At 51.5% G+C, this 17,985-nt stretch overlaps 1 protein-coding gene across 1 annotated transcript; it reads right to left on the bottom strand.

Annotated features, from left to right (window-relative positions):
- Nucleotides 1-10,126: 10,126 nt before the first annotated feature.
- Supt4h1 (SPT4 homolog, DSIF elongation factor subunit) lies at nucleotides 10,127-17,150 on the bottom strand. Its single transcript, XM_006983221.4, has 5 exons — nucleotides 16,991-17,150; nucleotides 16,379-16,485; nucleotides 11,548-11,603; nucleotides 11,002-11,055; nucleotides 10,127-10,517 (listed from the first exon to the last, which is right to left on the bottom strand). The coding sequence occupies exons 1-5, from the start codon at nucleotides 17,057-17,059 to the stop codon at nucleotides 10,450-10,452; spliced, it is 354 nt and encodes a 117-aa protein (XP_006983283.1). The 5' UTR covers nucleotides 17,060-17,150; the 3' UTR covers nucleotides 10,127-10,449.
- Nucleotides 17,151-17,985: the final 835 nt, after the last annotated feature.

Here is a 17,985-nt window from a genome sequence, read left to right as displayed (position 1 = left end):
AGATGCCGCACACAGCAGACACAGCGGCTCAGCTCAGGCCCACAGCTCACCTGGAAGGCCTCTGCCCACTCCTGGACACACCTGCCTCCTGCAAGGACACACCTGCCTCGCTTGGGACTCTGGGGCCGGTGAGGTGGCTGGCAGAAGTCCTGGAGCCTACAGGCACTTCTGAAGGACAGGCCTAACCCCCACCGCTGCCCCCAAAGTTTCCTGTTGCCTGAGCTCCCCAGGAAGAGAGAAACAAAACCATCAGTGGTGGTCTGGGGCTGAAAGGGGAGGTCTTAGGAGAGAGTTCAAGTACATGATTTGAACTCCACCCTTAGAAACACGTCCAGACACAGTGAGGCACCCGAGGCCGCTGCTGCCATTTAAATTCTGCTGAAAAATATCCCCTAAGTTTTTTTTTTTTTTTTCTGGTTTTGACTTTTTGTTTGTTTCTCTCTCTCTCTTTTTTTTTTCCTTTTTCTCTTTTTTTTCTGGTTTTTCGAGACAGGGTTTCTCTGTGTAGCTTTGCACCTTTCCTGGCTCTCACTCTGTAGACCAGGCTGGCCTCGAACTCACAGAGATCCACCTGCCTCTGCCTCCAGAGTGCTGGGATTAAAGGTGTGTGCCGCCGCCGCCACTGCCACCACCACCACCACCCTGCTGTTTGTTTCTCAAGACAGGGTTTCTCTTTGTAATACTGGCTGTACTGGAACTCACTGTGTAGACCGGTCTGGCCTCAAGCTCACAGAGATCCCCCTGCCTCTGTTTTCTGTTTGTTTTGGCTTGTTTTTTTAAAGACAGGATCTGTGTCGCTCAGGCTGGCCTTGAACATTGCTATGCAATCCAGGATGACCTAGACTTTGGTCCTTGGGCCTCTCTCTTAAGTGCTGGGATTACAGGCAAGTGCTCCCACCACCGCCCTGCCTAGTGCATGCTAGGCAAGCACTCACAGCACAACTACATCTCCAGCCCCTGGTTCTGACATTCTTATTTCCTGGGATGTGGAAGTAGGTCTAGGGATAATCTGTGACAGGAAGAAAACCCCATTCACTTAAGGGATGAGTCCCAGACTGGACAAGTGATTCCAGACTCACAGTCTTGACTCCCATCTCTTCCTGACTAACCCTGAGGGCAGCCATCTTGTCTGCCATGATGAGGAGGCTCTGGGCAGGTAAAGTGAGCCTGCAGAGAAGACATGGCACCTGCCCATGGGGTACTCTCGGCTTCTAAGAGGGATGGAGTTGAGGAACTCAGGGCCACTATGGGAGGAAGCAGGGGACTTTCTGTGTACTGGTGTGCTTGAGAAGTATGGATAGGTACCAAGTAGGCCTCCCTTGGTGCCGAGGGGGTCGGTGGGGCCAGAGTCACGGGGCGAGGGGAGGATATCAGCCAAGACCTTCTGGAAGAAGTAAGTACAAGTGGAAGAGAGTTTTGAAGGGGCAGCTGGGCAAAGAGAAGAAACAGGGAGAGAAGGGGGTCTTTGCCTTACTAGGAGCACAGGCCCGATGAGTAAAAGAACTGAGAAGAGACCCAAGATTTTACTCCAGCTGCACAGGCCGGGGCCCCACTCAGCGGGCAGGTAGGCAGGCAGGCAGAGATGGCAGGCCAGATAACCTGCCTTCTGAAGAGAGAAGCCACAGGAGCTAACCACTCACAAACAGGAAGTCAGAAGGCTGAGGGGCCCACCCTTCAGGGAACTAACTTTGGGGCGGGCCTGCCACAAAGGAGGGAAACTGATCCCCCAGCGTCACAAAACTGGGTAAAGCCTATCACAATCAACAGTGCCAAAAATGTCGAGGCTCTTCTTGGCCTCCTTGGAGGGGCAGCCAAAAGAAAGCCAGGGTCAATGGAGGGAAATGCCCCCAAAGACCTGAGACAGCCAAATTCCCGGAAGAGGTCACCCAGCACCCAGGAGGATCCCGATTCATCTCAGTGCCGTGGGAACACAAGGATTGCTTCCTACCAGGCCAGGAGAGTGGGCAGCCTGTCTCCCTTGGCCTCTGTCTCCTCTGTCCAGGCATCTTCGACATCCCACCTCATGCTGTCAGACAAGGGGCAGCTCCTACACACAGGGCCCGTTCTGGAGACTGTTGTATAGGGCTCTGGCTCAGCCGTTCTGAGATCATAAGATAGGGATTCGAGCAGCAACCTGACCCTTACGAAGGCCAAGTTGCAAGCACAGAGACAAACAGAAGGCAGGCTGAAGTGAGGGCCAAGCGCAGGGTTCTTTCCACGGCGTGGGAAGAAGTAAAAAGTCTGGGTGAGAACGGGCGTGTTTGTGGAAGGGAGAAAGCCACCCTGACCACGGCTGTGGGAGTGGTCACGAAACCAGAAGCAGTCTCCTCCGGGATCTCCTAGGGACCTGGACAGGAAAACAAAAATCCCTCTACCCGTGGGTGCCAGGGCTAATGTGCACAGCTGCTCCGGCCCCCCAGTTTAAATATTCTCTCTCTCTCTCTCTCTCTCTCTCTCTCTCTCTCTCTCTCTCTTTTCCCCCTCTTTCTCTCATGGCAGTCTCTCTCTCCTCCATCTCTCTCATGGCTCTCTCTCTCTCTCTCTCTCTCTCTCTCTCTCTCTTTTCCCCCTCTTTCTCTCATGGCAGTCTCTCTCTCCTCCATCTCTCTCATGGCTCTCTCTCTCTCTCTCTCTCTCTCTCTCTCTCTCTTTTCCCCCTCTTTCTCTCATGGCAGTCTCTCTCTCCTCCATCTCTCTCATGGCTCTCGCTCTCTCTCTCTCTCTCTCTCTCTCTCTCTCTCTCTCTCCCCCCTCTTTCTCTCATGGCAGTCTCTCTCTCATGGCTCTCTCTCTCATGGCTCTCTCTCTCTCTCTCTCTCTCTCTCTCTCTCTCTCACACACACACACACACACACACACACACACACACACACACAGACTGCCATGTGTGGGAGCTAGCCTGGGCTCCACACAGTCACCTCTCCATGCCCTCAGAAAGGTCAGAGCTTGCACACAGTGAATGTGAGGAGCGTGTTTGGTCTACGTCTCGGTTGACCATGCTGACCCAGGAAAGCAAACCAAGAGAGGGGTCGGGGAGAGAGAGAGGGTGTTGCCCGCTATGATCTCTCAGTCACCCCAAATCCCACCCCTGATATGAGGACAGCCAAGAGAACAAAACAGAGAGACAAGATTCTTAGTCTTAGCCCTCTTGTGTCCGTCCCCCTCCCCCCAGCTGAGGACCGAACCCAGGGCCTTACGCTTGCCTCTATCTACTATTAAGCTAAATCCGCAACCCCAAATGTTCAGGTGTGTTTTGTTTTGGTTTTTTGTTTGTTTGTTTGTTTTGTTTTTGTGCCTGTCCTGGAACTCACTTGGTAGCCCAGGCTGGCCTCGAACTCACAGAGATCCGCCTGCCTCTGCCTCCCAAGTGCTGGAATCAAAGGTGTGCGCCACCGCCGCACGGCTAGGCCTCTTTATAGTGTAACTTTGAGCCTGTTACTGAGTCTGCACTGAACCGGCATCCCACCTGCTGCTTCAGCTACGGAATGGAAGAGATAGTTGACCAAAGGATCTGTTTTTACTCTAGAGTATCCCCCAGGGACAGAGGCCCAAGGACCTTGGTGTAGGAGGAAGCAACAGTGCCGTGTTCTAAAACCTGCCAAGCCACAGGGCAGCTGTACATCTTCCCAGCTGGATCCAGGGTAGACCAGAGAGGGCTCCTTAGCAGAACTCTCCTCTTACCCAGGAGCAGGGGGCAAAAGGGCCTGTCTAGTTCTGTCAGTCTCCTGCCCCCCACAGGACTCCTCAGACCCAGGCACAGCTGGAAACACAAGATAAGATGTGGGAAGAGGAGACCATCGTGTGCGGGAGCTAGCCTGGGCTCCGTGTATTCACTTCTCCATGCCACAGGAGGGTCCAGTAAACGGTCTCTGATCATGCGGACCCAGTAAGGCAAATGTCAGTATCCCCATTTTGGACTGAGGAACCGGAATCTCAGCCAGGTTAAGATTCTTCTCCCTAAATATCAGCCAACAGTCTGCATCCCGTTTTTCTGTTCCCCCAAAGAAGTCAATTCTAATTGTCCCCCAAAGAAGCGGTTCTTCCACGAGGACCTTTCTGTCTCCAAAATCCCCGGAAGTCTGAGGAAGGATCTGCAAAAGTCTAGGGGAGGGACTCAGGGCCACTTCCCCGTCCGGGACTAGTGGGTCGGGCCAGTAGATGTGACTAAATGGGTCACCAAGTGGTCTGCAGAACCTGTCCAAGGTCACTGTCCACCCAGCTCTCTTCAGCAGTCAGGTGGGGGAGGGTTAGCCACCAAGCCTAGAGGGCATCCAGGAGCAGAGGGAACGGCAGTGGCGGCAGCAGCAGCAGCAGCAGCAGCAGCTCACAGCTCCGGAGCCGTTAAAAGTGACTCAACCAGAAAGTGCGTTTGAAGTGACGCCCACTGGGCCCCACAGCCAAACCTCAAAAAGACGAAGTGAGAGAGACAGGCCTGTGGGGGCTGGGCCGGAGGTGGAGGCCCAGCTTGAAGCTGGCCTGGCCAAATAAGGGCAAATGTTCTCCACATAGACCAATGGAGCCCGAGTGTCAGCGTCATGAGGCTGTGGTTCCAAGGGGGGAGGAGAGAGCCTGGGGACAAATGGAGGTAGGAGATGGGGGGGCAGGGGATCCAGGCCTTCCTCCTCTAAGGGTCTGAGGGTTACTGAACATAGCAGGGCATTGAGGGCCTCACTCCCAAAGGGACCTGGGTGCTGAGGTCTGTAGACTTGCAGTCACACACTCCCCCAGCCCCACCTGCCTTTGGGGTTCCGGGAAGCAAAAGGATCACATGGCAGCGGCAGCGGCGACAGCAGGCTGCCCTCCCCTAACCCTGACCCTGTCCCTGCACCCAGGGCAGACATAAGCACAGCAGTGATGTGCAAAGGGAAAGGCTAATCCAGTGCTCAGTGTTCTCATCTGTGAGACGGGAATAATGATGTCTCACGAGATGTCACTGAGGACCCCGATGCAATCATAGCTACAGCCAGTTTTGTTTTGTTTTTTTTCAAGACAGGGTTTCTCTGTGTAGCTTTGCTCCTTTCCTGGAACTCACTCTGTAGCCCAGGCTGGCCTCGAACTCAGAGATCCACCTGACTCTGCCTCCCGAGTGCCAGCTTTGAACCTGGAAATTGCCATATGAGAGTATGATTGTGATGACGGCCGCAGGTCACCAGCAGCTTCCCACTGGTGTGCTTGTCTCCAGTTGTCAGGAAAGATCCCTTTGCAAGGACAACAGTTCAATTCTGGACCCCGGTACCTGTAAAGGGGCAGAGGAGGAGCTTACTCTCTCCTGCTGGAGAAGAGACTGGCAGTTGCCAATCCCAGGACATGCCCACCTCCACTCCCTCATCTTCCCCAGCAGAAGCCTGGATTCCAGGTCATGCCCCACCTCTCTGTCTGAGGCCCGCCCTCCATCTTCCTGCTTCGCTAGGGTGCAGGGTTGAGGAAGTGAGTCTACTCAGCTGCCCAGAGAAAGTGCTGCAGCTGCCTCCATGGGGTGAGGAAGGTGCCAGCTTGTCTCTGGGCTTTCCACCACTCCATTGTCGCGGGTCATCCAGTCCCTGCTAGGACCAGAGTTCCTGAGGAAATGAGGTGTTACGGGCACCCTCTCCCTCCCAGAGCTCTTCCCCCTCCCAAGTATGGACTTTTGCTGTTCAATCCCCCCCCAACGAGATCAACAGTTAGCACCATCACAACCACCACACCTTTCTGGCTAACGGCCCTACAGAGCTCACTCCCGGGTATTTTTCCAAGCAAAAAAGGACTCAGAGGGTGGCGGGTGCTGGGTTTAGGGGGAAGGAGGAACACCTTCTGGAAAGCAGCTGGGGGGCCCTGCCTTGCTGACTGAAGCTCCCCCACTCCCACCCCATTCGGTGTGTAGCGCAGGGTCTCAGCTTTCAGGGTGGAGGTGCACATACAGAAACAACAGAGCTCTGGAAATGGGCCTGCTAGCTCCCTGGCAAATAGGCACAGGCGTCCATCAACCATGGGATGGACCCCAGGAAAGCTCTCTGACTCTGAAGTCCTCTGCATCATGCTGCCTGTCCTCTCCCCAAAGGGACTAGAGAGATGGAGTGCCAGAACTCAAAGGGACAATGGTTTGCATCCCCAGCCCCAGGATCTAGACATCTCGGTGTCAACAGCACAGGGCAGTTTGGTGTGTGCTTGGTTTCTGTTGAGTATGGGAACACCTTGGGGCCAAAAGCTCTGAGCCAAATTTGTAGGACACACCACAGCTGTGCTTCCTCCTGGAGTCAGGCTGATGTGGTCTGGTCCTGTCACTCATAAGGTGGTGGCCTTAATATGATTCCACCAGCCCCAATGTGCTAGCAGCATTCCTGCTCTAGAGATCCAGCAGTCTGGAGCTTGCCTTGCCAGGTGGAGGCCTCTAGGCCCAGCCAAAGACCAGGCAAGCAGCCATGTGCTCCCACCCATTCACCCCACACACTACAGTAAGTGCCAAGGGTAGCTGTCTCTTCTTTCAGCTCAAGCAAGACTAGAAGGGAGATGGCCATGAATGAATGACGTTAAGTGACAGCTAAGTGACAGCTGACAGGCTGCGAATTCAAGAGGTAGAAAAATAATGAGTTCTGAAGCCATTTTACCAGAGGATACAAAACTGAAGGCCCACAATGACTTTGAGCTAAGTAGAGGTTAAGTCGTATCCTGACTCTTGTGGGTGGGGAGTAAAGTGTGTAATACAGTAAAAAATAAGACCAGGCATAGAACATTGCCGATTATGCATGGGGCCCTTGGTTCAATCCTCAGCAAGGTGTACACACACACACACACACAGAGAGAGAGAAAGAGAGAGAGAGAGAGAGAGAGAGAGAGAGAGAGAGAGAGAGAGAGAAGGCAAGTCTCAAGCCTAGTCATCTAGGCCTGCAATACCAGCTACTCAGAAGAATTAAGAGTTTAAAGCACACGCCTTTAATCTCAGCACTTGGGAGGCAGAAGCAGGCAGATCTCTTTGAGTTTGACTGCAGCCTGTTCCAGTGAGTAGCAGACCAACCAACCAACCAGGGCTGCAATAGTGAGACCCTGCCTCAAAAAGAAAAAGAAAAAAGAAAAGAAAAAGAGGGCAGGCAGGCTGTGTAGACAAGATGATTTAAATCCACAGGGACAGTGTTAGCAGAAGCAGCCTTGGGGTGCAGGAGGGACTCTTGTCCTTAGCGGGAACACGTTTTCATCACACACAGCATCTGTGCTCCATCAGGGTGTGATGGGGCCATGGTCAGGCTGCAGGTGGAGGGAGGTGGGGAGGACAACACAGAGGAGGATGGGAAATGTGGGGCCCTGGCTGGCAGGTGCCTAGGGCTTGGAGATGAATGGAAGATGCAGCTGGAGAGAACCGAAGGGCTGGTCCACTGCCCTTTGACCTCCTCCCTGGACCATTCCTCCTGTCTCCTGTGGCTACGTTTTTAGATCAGGGACTAGAGGCGTTAAGAGCAGGGTGGTTAGCAGGGTCCAGTGTGGAGGGACAAGGTGGTATGACTTCAAACAAAAAGCGATTGCCTCACAGTTCTGTGCAAGCCTCACCCAGGAAGTAAGCATGTGAGAAAGAGCAGCGCTCAACTGTGGACATTGTATTGCTTAAGCTGAGGTTCCACCACTTCATCATGGCTAAGCCACTTCGACCCTCGGAGTATGTCTCCTTGTTGCTAAGTAAGGAGTGTCCCAGGAGCTTTGTAAAGATCATATGAGATCATGGATGTCGAAGACCTTTGTCAACTGCCAAATACTATTTACATCAAAGTCTTTACTACACGGGAGCTACTTTTCCAAAGTGAGGTGTTACTGGTCTATCTTCACCATTACCCACCTGCCTCTTACACACTCAGAGATCATGTGTCTGAGAGGTGCCAGGCCTGAGCAGCTGGCTGTAGATAGGCTGAGGGTAACAACGTAGTGTTCCATCAAGAGCAGTCTCAGTCCCCAACCTGGCAAGCCCAGCCTGAGGTTAGACCCTTACTAGTCTGTCACCCTATTCTTAGGGAAATTGCTCTCTGTGGAGACATCCCAACTCTTGCTGTATCAGCCACGGGCTGGGCCATCACTGTGCTGCCATAGCCCCTCAGTTCTGGGAGACCAATACTAGGGGGTAGAAAATGAGGACAAGGCAGCATTCTGAAAGTAGCTTGGTGGCTGCCTTTTCTAGTTTTGTCTGAGTTGAATCTGTCCCATTGAACAGGAGGGGAGCCTTGTCCTCTTGAGGGACGGAGGTCACACCACTGAACAAGAGACTGGGAGGACCCAGGCCTCGTGGTGCACACCTGCAATTCTAGTTACTCAGGAGACAGGGATCACAAGTTCAAAGCCAGCCTGGGTTGCAGGATGACTTTTAAAGCCACTGTCTAAAATTAGTGAGCTCTGACTCAAAAAGTAAGAGGGCTGGGGATAGATCAGTTGAAAAATGCTTGCCTAGCGTGAGGCTTGAAGTTCAATTCCCCACTGAAGCGGGGATGAGGAGGTTCTTAAGACACTGGGCTCACTCAAACCTCCTAAGCTAGGAGAGTCTACACTTCAGGTACTGGACTGAGCCCTTACTGCCCTGAGGTAGAATGCAGGTAGCAGTCCTGGAATTTGAAATGCTTCCCACCCCTGACACAGGACAACCCACCCGGAGAGCCCAAAACCCAGCTCCCCTGTCTCAAGACCTTTCGGCCCACACAAAGGGTGGAGCTCTGGCACTCTCTTGCCTGTCTGGGCTGCTAGGTTCCAGTACCAGAAGACAAGAGATCAAGTGGGGGGGGGGGGGCTGTAACAAGACCCCCCCCCATGGTCGACAGTGGCTGTGTCTTTCACTTCCTGTGAGATTGACAGTTGGGGCCCAGCTAGGTGTGGGACTCACGCAGCCCGAGTGTGGTTATTTGTGCAGGCTCTTCTTGCCTCCCTCCCCCCACAACTGTTTCCATTCTCACTACTGTCACGTCAGGGTCGTGCACACAGGACGGCAGCTGGGGCTTTCCAAGGGACTTCTGAGAAAGCCAGTGAAAGCTTAGGTGTTGGGTCCACAGCCTAGTCTGCACTCTTGGGAAACCTTAGAGGGAGGCTCCAGCCTGGCAGGGTTGCTCTGGCCGTCCACCAAGGTCCCTTTCTGACTGAAACTCAGCTGAACACGGCCACCCATGGAGCTCTTATTTTAGATGCTAGAGAACTCCGTCAACAGCTCAGTGTGGAATGAGGGTAAGGACCCACTCCCTCAGAGCTTCATGGCACAGGTCTCCTAGTGGGCACCCGAGTGCCTGTGAGCAGCCTGGTCATGACCAGCTTGCTTTCCACAGGCTAGGACAGGACAAGGAGAGTCAGGAGACCTTTTTTCTCACACTTTCCACAATGACAGTAGCTGAGACAGCCTGGTACAGGTGCCTCTGCTAGCATGGGGGTACTCCCCAAACAGGGAGGTTCTGGGCATCATCCCCAATCTTGACTAATTGTGAATACAGTATAAATATTGAAGAATAGTTAATAAACAGAGAGAAATTTTTACACATTACTCTTTATTATTATTTGGCTTTTTGAGACAGGGTCTCACTACGGAGACCAGACTGGCCTTGAGCTAATCCTCAACCTCAGCTTCTGGGTGCTGGGATTTCAGGCATTTGTCACATCTGGTCCTTTTGGACTTTTTATTATAAAAACTACACATTGCTGGGCCGTCCGTGGTGGCACACATTTTTAATCTGGCACTCAGGAGGTATGTAGAGGCAGGCGGATCCCAGGACAGCCAGGGCTACACAGAGAAACCTAACAACAAAAAGAACAAATCTTGGTCAATGTGGCATTACCCACGGCTCCCTCCTAGGCCAGAGGAGGGCCTGCCTTCCATGGAAACACAAAACCCGACCGAGACCCCCCAGCCACTAAGGCAGGAGAACTGTGGGATGCTGGACTGGCAAAGTGCAGCGAGCGCGGGGAAGAGGGGTGAGAAGAGGGCCGAGGGTCAAGGGCACTCAGGGGCCTTGACATTCCTGCAGAGGAGACTGCTGCATCAGGTCTGGACAGGACACTTGACTTCCAGTCAGAGGGGTTACCCTGCCTCAGGACAGCAGGCCAGAGAGAGAGGGAGGCTGAGCTGCCTCAGAGCTCACAGGGCAGGTGAGCCCTCACTTCCAGAGAGACAGGAGCACAAGGCATGGGCCACAGCTTTAAGTACATCCCAAAAGTTCCTTTTATTGGTATTTGAACCCAAGTCCTGTCCATGGACAAAGGCAAAGCCTTGGACAGAGGCAGGAAACCCAGCATCTTACTCTCTCCTCCATAGTCTCTGAGAATCCACCAGCCCAGACACTCCCACTTCACCAGCGTCAGAGAAAGTGAGATGACTCAAGGGCCGGATGTGCTGCCCTCACGGGAGTCTGCTGGTCCGGAGACGAGGGCAGGGGGTATTGGGAGTTCTGCCTGTTTTGTTCCACAAGAAAAGCAGCACAGGCCAGAAGTAGAGAGCAAGACACTGTGGGCCGCACCTAGCTAGGTCTTTATTGCCGTGTCTCTGGATTTGTAGGCCACTCCTCGACTTTTCAGCTCCCGAACAATTCCTGTGATAGGAAAACAAACAGCCCATGAGAGAGTCCAGAGGGTAAAGCCACCCCACCGCCTGCCACTGTGAAGTGGGTTGCCTGGTTATTAGCTAAGATTCAGGAAAAGTGCCTGGCAAAGAGCTACCGAGAGGAACAAAGAGTAGGGCTCACACGGTCATCAAAAACCAAGGTTGGCCGGGCGGTGGTGGCACACGCCTTTAATCCCAGCACTTGAGAGGCAGAGGCAGGAGGATCTCTGTGAATTTGAGGTCAGCCTGGTCTACATATCAAGTTCCAGGACAGGCTCTAAAGCTACAGAGAAACCCTGTCTCAAACCCCCCCGCTCCCCCCCACAAAAAAACTAAAAGAAAAACAAACAAAAAACAACAAAGATATGGAGCCAAATGTCTGGGTGGTATCAGTCAAGCTATTGGTGTTAATTCACATAAAAGACTGGCTTCCGCTGGGCCCAGCACTGAACCACTGCTACAACTGTTATTACCTTGGGGCAGGCGACCAGTGACTGACACAGCATATACACCCGGCTTAAAGTTACCTGAGGGAGAAAGGAAAGTACAAAGGGGTGAGTCAGGGCTGGAGGCCAGTAGAGAATGAAGCCAGAAATGGGAGGGAGGGAGGGAGAGGGAGAGGGAGAGGGAGAGAGGAAGGGAGGGAGGGAGGGAGGGAGAGGGAGGGAGGGAGGGAGGGAGGGAGGGAGGGAGGGAGGGAGAGGGAGAGGGGGAGGGAGAGGGGGGGAGAGAGAGAGAGAGAGAGAGAGAGAGAGAGAGAGAGAGAGAGAGAGAGAGAGAGCCCCCACACACGTGTGGAGGTGAGAAGACAACTTGTGAAGTCAGTTCTCTTCTTCCACCATGTGGGTCCCCAGGATCAGACTCAGGTTGTCCAGCCTGGCATTGCTGAGCCATCTTGCCAGCCCCAAGGCTCGACTTTTCTGTAACTCCATCTTTCCCCGCTGATGTATGCCAGCCCTGCAGACCCTCAGGCACACTCCCAACCCCGTACAGGCCAGGAGAAGAAGCTGAACACTTACTGACTCGCTGCCACTTGGAGACCCAGCTGTCTTCTGGACTCATCATCGCAATGATTCTAGAGAGGGAAAATGCAGTCAGTCAGCCTGAGCTACCCTGTGGAGAGGGTACTGAGCAAGCAACAGCCCTGGGAGGGCAGTCCTCGGAGAAAGTCATCGCTGGAAAGCTGGGAAGTAGTTCTAAGGCTGGGAAGGAGATGACTTAGGAGGGAGTGACAACCGTCTTTTAGTCTATGTCCCTGGCCAGCCAGTAAGAAGAGCATTACACCTGATGACCAGCCCAATCACTAGAGGCTAGAGCCTAGTGCAAAGGAGTCAAAACAATGGATTGTCTTATTGGAAATAAAGGAGACTCAACCAAGCCCATCCTCTAACAAGCTGTGCTGTCTGAAATACACACGGAGACATTTCACAGATTTTCCCCAACGAGACTCGGAGGCTGAGATAACACATGCCAAGTACCCAGTACAGAGACTGACAGGGTAGACCAAGAGTCACTTCTTATGCCAACCATCTTTTGGCAGGTGGCACTGATTCCATTCGCTGGCGGTAAGCAGAAAGGTGACTGAAGGGCTACAAAGGTACCACGTGAGCAGGCAGGTGGTTATTTCTGTTACTCATCCAATAGTTCCGGAGTCTAAACTGTCAGATCTGTTGCAGGACCTGACACGTGGTGACTTCCTCCCCTGAGATCATTCTGTTTTCCTGGCAACAGCACTGGAGTCTATGTTTTCACTCGTGGTTTGAGTGGACAGATCTCACTTCCAGAGTGGCACGAAGGTAAGACAGCTCCCTGGCTCTGCAGACCGACCCAGGACAGACTCTTAGGAAGGCTCTCCTCCCACCACCAGGGCTTTCTCTGCCCTTCACAATCGAGCCTTCCAGTCCACAGTCCCTGTCATCCAAATGACTGAGCCTAGAGAGTGTCCACAGGTCTCCAGACATACCGTGTTCCTACCCTATGCCTCTACTTCAGTCACACTCCTTTGATTTGAAATGTTCTCTCTACCTCATCTCAACTTCCTCCAAAGTCCTACAGTTCTCGTCAGGCCTGAGCTGGCAAGCCTGCAATCCCAGCTACTCCAGAGGCTGAGGCAGAAAGATTCAAGTCCAAGTTGGCTTGCTCAACTTAAAATGATGCTGTTTAAAAATAAAAAGTAAAAAAGAAAGCTCAAGATTCTCTCTCTCTCTCTCTGAGGTAGAACATTAGCTTGGCATTCACAAAGGCCCTATACTCAATCCTCAATAATATACATGAAATAATAAACCAGAATGTAAAAAGAATCTTCAGTTCTGTAAGATACCCCCCCCACACACACACACACACCCCTCTGGCTAAAATGATATAGCCCTCACTGGTGCCATTAGCCTCTGACTTGCTTAGTCTTCAAAACCTAACATGCACTGGAATACACAACTCAACAGTAACAAAACAAACCAGACTTAAAAGTGGGCAAAACAGAACTGGGGACACAGTTCAGTGGGCAGAGTGCTAACCTAGCATGTCCTAGACCAGCTTCCAGTGGGTATGGCAGTGAGCACCTTTACTTCTAGCACTCAGGAGGTGGAGGACCATCCTCCATTACATACCAAACTTGAGGCTAGTTTGGGCTGTATGAGACCCTGTCTCAAAACAAGTCAAAAACAGGATAGCAGCAGGGAAGGGACTTTTTCCTTTCTTTTTTTTCTTTTAGCCCAGGATGGCCTCAAACTCTTGATCCTCCTACCTCTACTTCCCAAATGCTGGGACTACAGTCCTGCACCATCATGGCCAAAGGATCTGAACAGACTATAACACAGAAGACAAGTGACACTGGGCTTGGACTATGGCTCAGTGATGGAGAGCCTGCCTAGTGCATTCCAAATGTGGGGTTCAATCTCTAACAGTGCAAAAAAGCAATTTTAAAACTGGCTTTAGCAATAAGAGACCAGTGTTATCAATTATTAGGGAAATGTAAATCAAACCCGCAAGATATTTAATCCCTACCTATTATGGTGGCAATTATAAAGATATAACCCACAGCCATCAGGATCTCTTAAAAAACAAAAAACAAACAAACAAACAAACAAACAAAACAAAACAAAAAAAACAAAGCCAGGCAAGACACACACCTTTAATCCCAGCATTTGGGAGGCAGAGGCAGGCAGATCTCTGTGAGTTTGAAGTCAGCCTGGTCTACATATCGACTTCTAGGACAGCCAGCCAGGGAGACAGAGAAACTCTGTCTCAAAAAAATAAAAACACTAAACAAACAAACAAAAAACACAAGAACAACAAAACAACAAAAAACCCAGAAAGTAACCGGAGACAGTGAGAAGAGAAATTGGAACCTTTAAGTACTAAATAGTTGTTATACTAGATACAGCAATTCTACTCATGGACAAACAGCGAAAAACTCCGAAGCAGGGACTTAAGCAAGTATGTATAGCTCATCTTCATAGCTGTATCTTCATAATGGCCAAAAGGAAGAATCCACAGCATCAACAGATAATAGCTTTAAAAATCTGTACTATACACATACATGTAATAAAAATAGCCAACTTAAAAAAGAAACTTTTGGGAGACAGGGAGCAGCTCAATGATTAGAAGCACGTATTATTCTTGAACAGGTCCCAAGTACAGTTCCCAACACCACATAGGGCAGCTCACAACTGCCTGTAACTTGTGCTCCAAGGGGATCTGAGGACTTTTGCCTTTTTAGGCACCCACATTCATATGCACATACACACATACACACATACATATAATTCAAAAAGAAAGATAACTCTTTAAAGCAACTTTTTTTTTCGAGACAGGGTTTCTCTGTGTAGCTTTGGTGCCTGTCCTGGATCTCACTCTGTAGACCAGGCTGGCCTCGAACTCAGAGATCTGCCTGGCTCTTGCCTCCCGAGTGTTGGGATTAAAGGCGTGCAGCACCACCACCTGGCTAAAGCAATTTTTAAAAAGGTTAAATTGGTAAGAATTCAAAGTGTGTCTCTTACTCACAGCTCACTGTATAACTCTTAACATCTTTCAAAGCAGCTAGCAGACTTTCACTTACAGATGAGAGCACCTCCATTTTAGACTTTGTATTTTCAGACAGGGTCTCATGATGCAACCAAGGGTTACATGACACTTGTGTCACCCCTAACTCAGCTTGAGTGCTAGGACTGAAGGAAGCATCAACACACACACACACAGCTTCTTCATTAATCATCAATCTTGAATGGCTAATGAAGAAACAAGGGAAGAGACTACATGAGCGTGTCTTTGCATGCACAGGACGTAATGGTTCCAAATCACTATCTTTTCTGCCCAATCTTTTATTCTTCCCTGAAAGAAATCAGGACAACCTTCATAGAACTTTAATAAACACTAGGCTTAAGCCCAGTTTATATGTGAGTCTGTAATTGGCCTGGAGTCCTGAAGAACTTAAGCAATGCTACTGCCTTGGGGAAGACCAGGCCATTCACACTTCTCTCATCTCCTTTATCCCCACTGGATCATGCTGCAGAAAGAAAAGTCCTCTCATAGGCCTCTTCAGTACTTGGGAGGCAGAGGCAGGCGGATCTCTGTGAGTTCAAGGCCAGCCTGTGCTACAGAGTGAGTCCAGGAAAGGCGCAAAGCTACACAGAGAAACCCTGTCTCAAAAAACAAAAACAAAAAGATTATCAACTTTGTTTAGTTTTATTATTATTTTTTTTTCTAGTTAACTAATTTGGGGGCGCGTGTGCCCTCTCTCTCACAGATGCATGCATGCCAGGGTACCTGCTTTGAGGTCAGAAAACAATTCTAAGAACTCAGTGCTCTCCTGCCACCTTGTGGGATTCAGGACTGAAGTCAAGGTTATCAGGCCTGCCATTAGGCATCTTTACCTGCTGAACCATCTAACTGATCTTGTTTGAGTTCTCACATAGTCCAAGCTAGCCTCAAACACATTATGTAGTTGAGGCTTGCCTCCTGATTCTCTGGCTTCTCCCCCTCAGAGGATGAGATGACAGGCGCAAGCCACCATCCTCACTAAAATAATATTTGAGGGCATAGTTTAACTGTAACCACACCTTCCTTTCCCTTCATTTTAAAAACAGATCTTCGTGTACCTGATTTGGGGGAAGCATCAGGAATTAGACCGAGGGCTTTGTATATGGTAATCACATGCTCTCCTGTTGTATTATAATTCCAACCCTTCAACATTAAGGATCTACCACCTCCTACATCCTGTGCCAGGCAATGAACTGCCAAGAATAGGGAAGCAGAGCCGGGCGGTGGTGGGCACGCCTTTAATCCCAGCACTCAGGAGGCAGAGCCAGGCCCAGGCGGATCTCTGTGAGTTCAAGGCCAGCCTCGTCTACAGAACGAGATCTAGGACAGACACCGAAGCTACACTGAGAAATCTTGTCTCAGAAAAACCAAAAAGAATAGGGAAGTATTGTTAAACAAATACAGAAAAAGGACACATCATTTTAAACTTCCTTCTAGCCACTGTTTAAAACAGTAAAGACAAGATGAAATTAATTTCAATATTTAACCAAATAAATCCAAAACATTATTTCAACACTTAACTAATCTTGAAAAAATTAAGATTATTTGGCATTCTTTTTCTTCAAGCTGAATCTTTGCTCTCTGGTGTATATCTGACACCTAAACATATTCTAATGTGAACTAAGCACACGTCAAATACTCAACAGCCACAGGAAGCTCACAACTACTGGTCCCGATGTGGAGAACTAGTGGGTCTCATAAGAACTGTTGAGACCAGCTAGTCTTATGACCTTAGAAATCTGCCTCATAAGTACTTCTTGGGCCACAGCCAACATGGTGCAGAGGGGAACAAAGGAGCGGGAAGGGGCTTACCCATCAAACGAAGAGCTGGTGCAGTCGTACACCATCTCTCTGTTGCCCTTCATCTGCAGGTATGCTTCGCAATTGTCACACCCATCATACTCAAACTGGTCTATAGTCTGCAAAGGAAAAAACAAAAACGGGGGATGAGCACGAACAAGGTCTTAACATTTCGACGAAGACAGCCTCTTAGTTCTCTGCGTAGTCCAACACGTACTGCTCTCCACCACTCTTCCTCAATTCCACCCTCCCGCTCCTGTCTTCCCTCATCACCCTTCATTCAGCTTAAATACGTTTTCTAGTCTCCTTGGGGTCGGGCACTCTCTCCAACGACTCTCTCGGCCGCTCTGGCTCCCATACAGGTCGTTCCTGTCCACTACAGTCAGGCGTGCAAGCACTGGCGAGCCAGACTTGGGCGAAGCGCTGGAGAGCCGCCACGATCACCCGCGCCCTCGGCAGACACGAGCGCCCTGCTCGCGTTCTTTCGACGTGGACAACGGCTCCCGTGCGCGTCCCACTCCCCCGGCGACCTCCCGGGATCTCGGATCCTGTGTCCCCCACTCCGCCCTCTTTCTCTCTTTGTGCCTCCTCAGTCGCGCCCACAACCAGGCCCCCGGCCGACACCTTGACTAGCGAGCACAGCAGACAAGCCCGCAGGTGCCGCAGGTCCTTCGGCACCGTCTCCAGGGCCATCCTCACCGACACCCCAAGGCACAGAGGGAGACCGTCACGGGCGCCACAGCCGCCGGAAGTAAACACACCATTACCCAGAGTGCCGGGCACTTCCTGTGCGTAACTTCCTCGTCCGGTGCCGGCCGTCGCCGGCCCCGTCCCTCTCCCCCTCGCAGGAGATGGTTTCTCCCGTCGGGGACGTGGGCGGGGCGGCCGGCCGGCAGCCACCTGGGCCGTGCGCGCCCGCCACCTGGACTCGCGTGAGCGAGCGGAAGGCGGTGCGCGCGCGGGTGGGGTGGGGTGGTTGGGCCCTTCGGGGCGGGGACTGTGGGGTGCGGTCCGCGCTTGCGCAGAGGGGCGTGGCGCGGGGCGGCTTGCGGAACTGAGCACCGTCACGCGGGCGTTTCGGTGTGGACGTCTGCCGGCCCGGCCCTGTCTCCCTAGGATCCCCCCATGAGAACCTAGATTGTTTTGTCCGTTTGCTTATGTATTGCGACGGCAAATGGTAATTCCTTAAGCTGGTCTCTCTGCCTACAGGACGGTGACCTTGAACTTCCGATCTCCCTGCCTCCACTTTGGGAGGGCTGGGATTGTAGGCGCGTGCCACAACGCCTGGGCGTTTTACTCTTTTGAGACAAGGCTGATCTGGTACTCCCTGCCCTCATGTCTCAGCCTCCCGAATGCTCGGAATACTTCCCGCTGGGTTGTTTTAAAACGCGAGGCAGTGAGTCCTTGCCTTTCTGGGTCTGCAGACAAAACAAAGCCCCGCCCCTTCTTGTAACTGCGAGAGCCCGATAGGGTTTCGTTTGCGGTCCCCAGGAATGCAAGCCCGAGCCGCGCCAAGGGGTGGGGGGCACGCATATTCAATTCTTTCTAAAAAAAAAAAAAAAAAAAAAAAAAAAAAAAAACCTCTCTCGTTTGCGCGTCCCGGCTGATAATTTACGCCT

This window comes from Peromyscus maniculatus, chromosome 8, assembly GCF_049852395.1.
Source record: "Peromyscus maniculatus bairdii isolate BWxNUB_F1_BW_parent chromosome 8, HU_Pman_BW_mat_3.1, whole genome shotgun sequence".
Classification (NCBI taxonomy): domain Eukaryota; kingdom Metazoa; phylum Chordata; class Mammalia; order Rodentia; family Cricetidae; genus Peromyscus; species Peromyscus maniculatus.
Note: the sequence above shows the minus strand (reverse complement) of the source record. Positions and strands in the feature narration are given on the sequence as shown.

Coding starts and splice junctions, on each gene's coding strand:
- Supt4h1 (XM_006983221.4), bottom strand. CDS start 17,059: ATGGCCCTGGAGACGGTGCCGAAGGACCTGCGGCACCTGCGGGCTTGT. Junction 16,486..16,990: donor TGCTGTGCTCGCTAGTCAAG/GTGTCGGCCGGG, acceptor TTTCCTTTGCAG/ACTATAGACCAGTTTGAGTA. Junction 11,604..16,378: donor ACCAGCTCTTCGTTTGATGG/GTAAGCCCCTTC, acceptor TTCCCTCTCTAG/AATCATTGCGATGATGAGTC.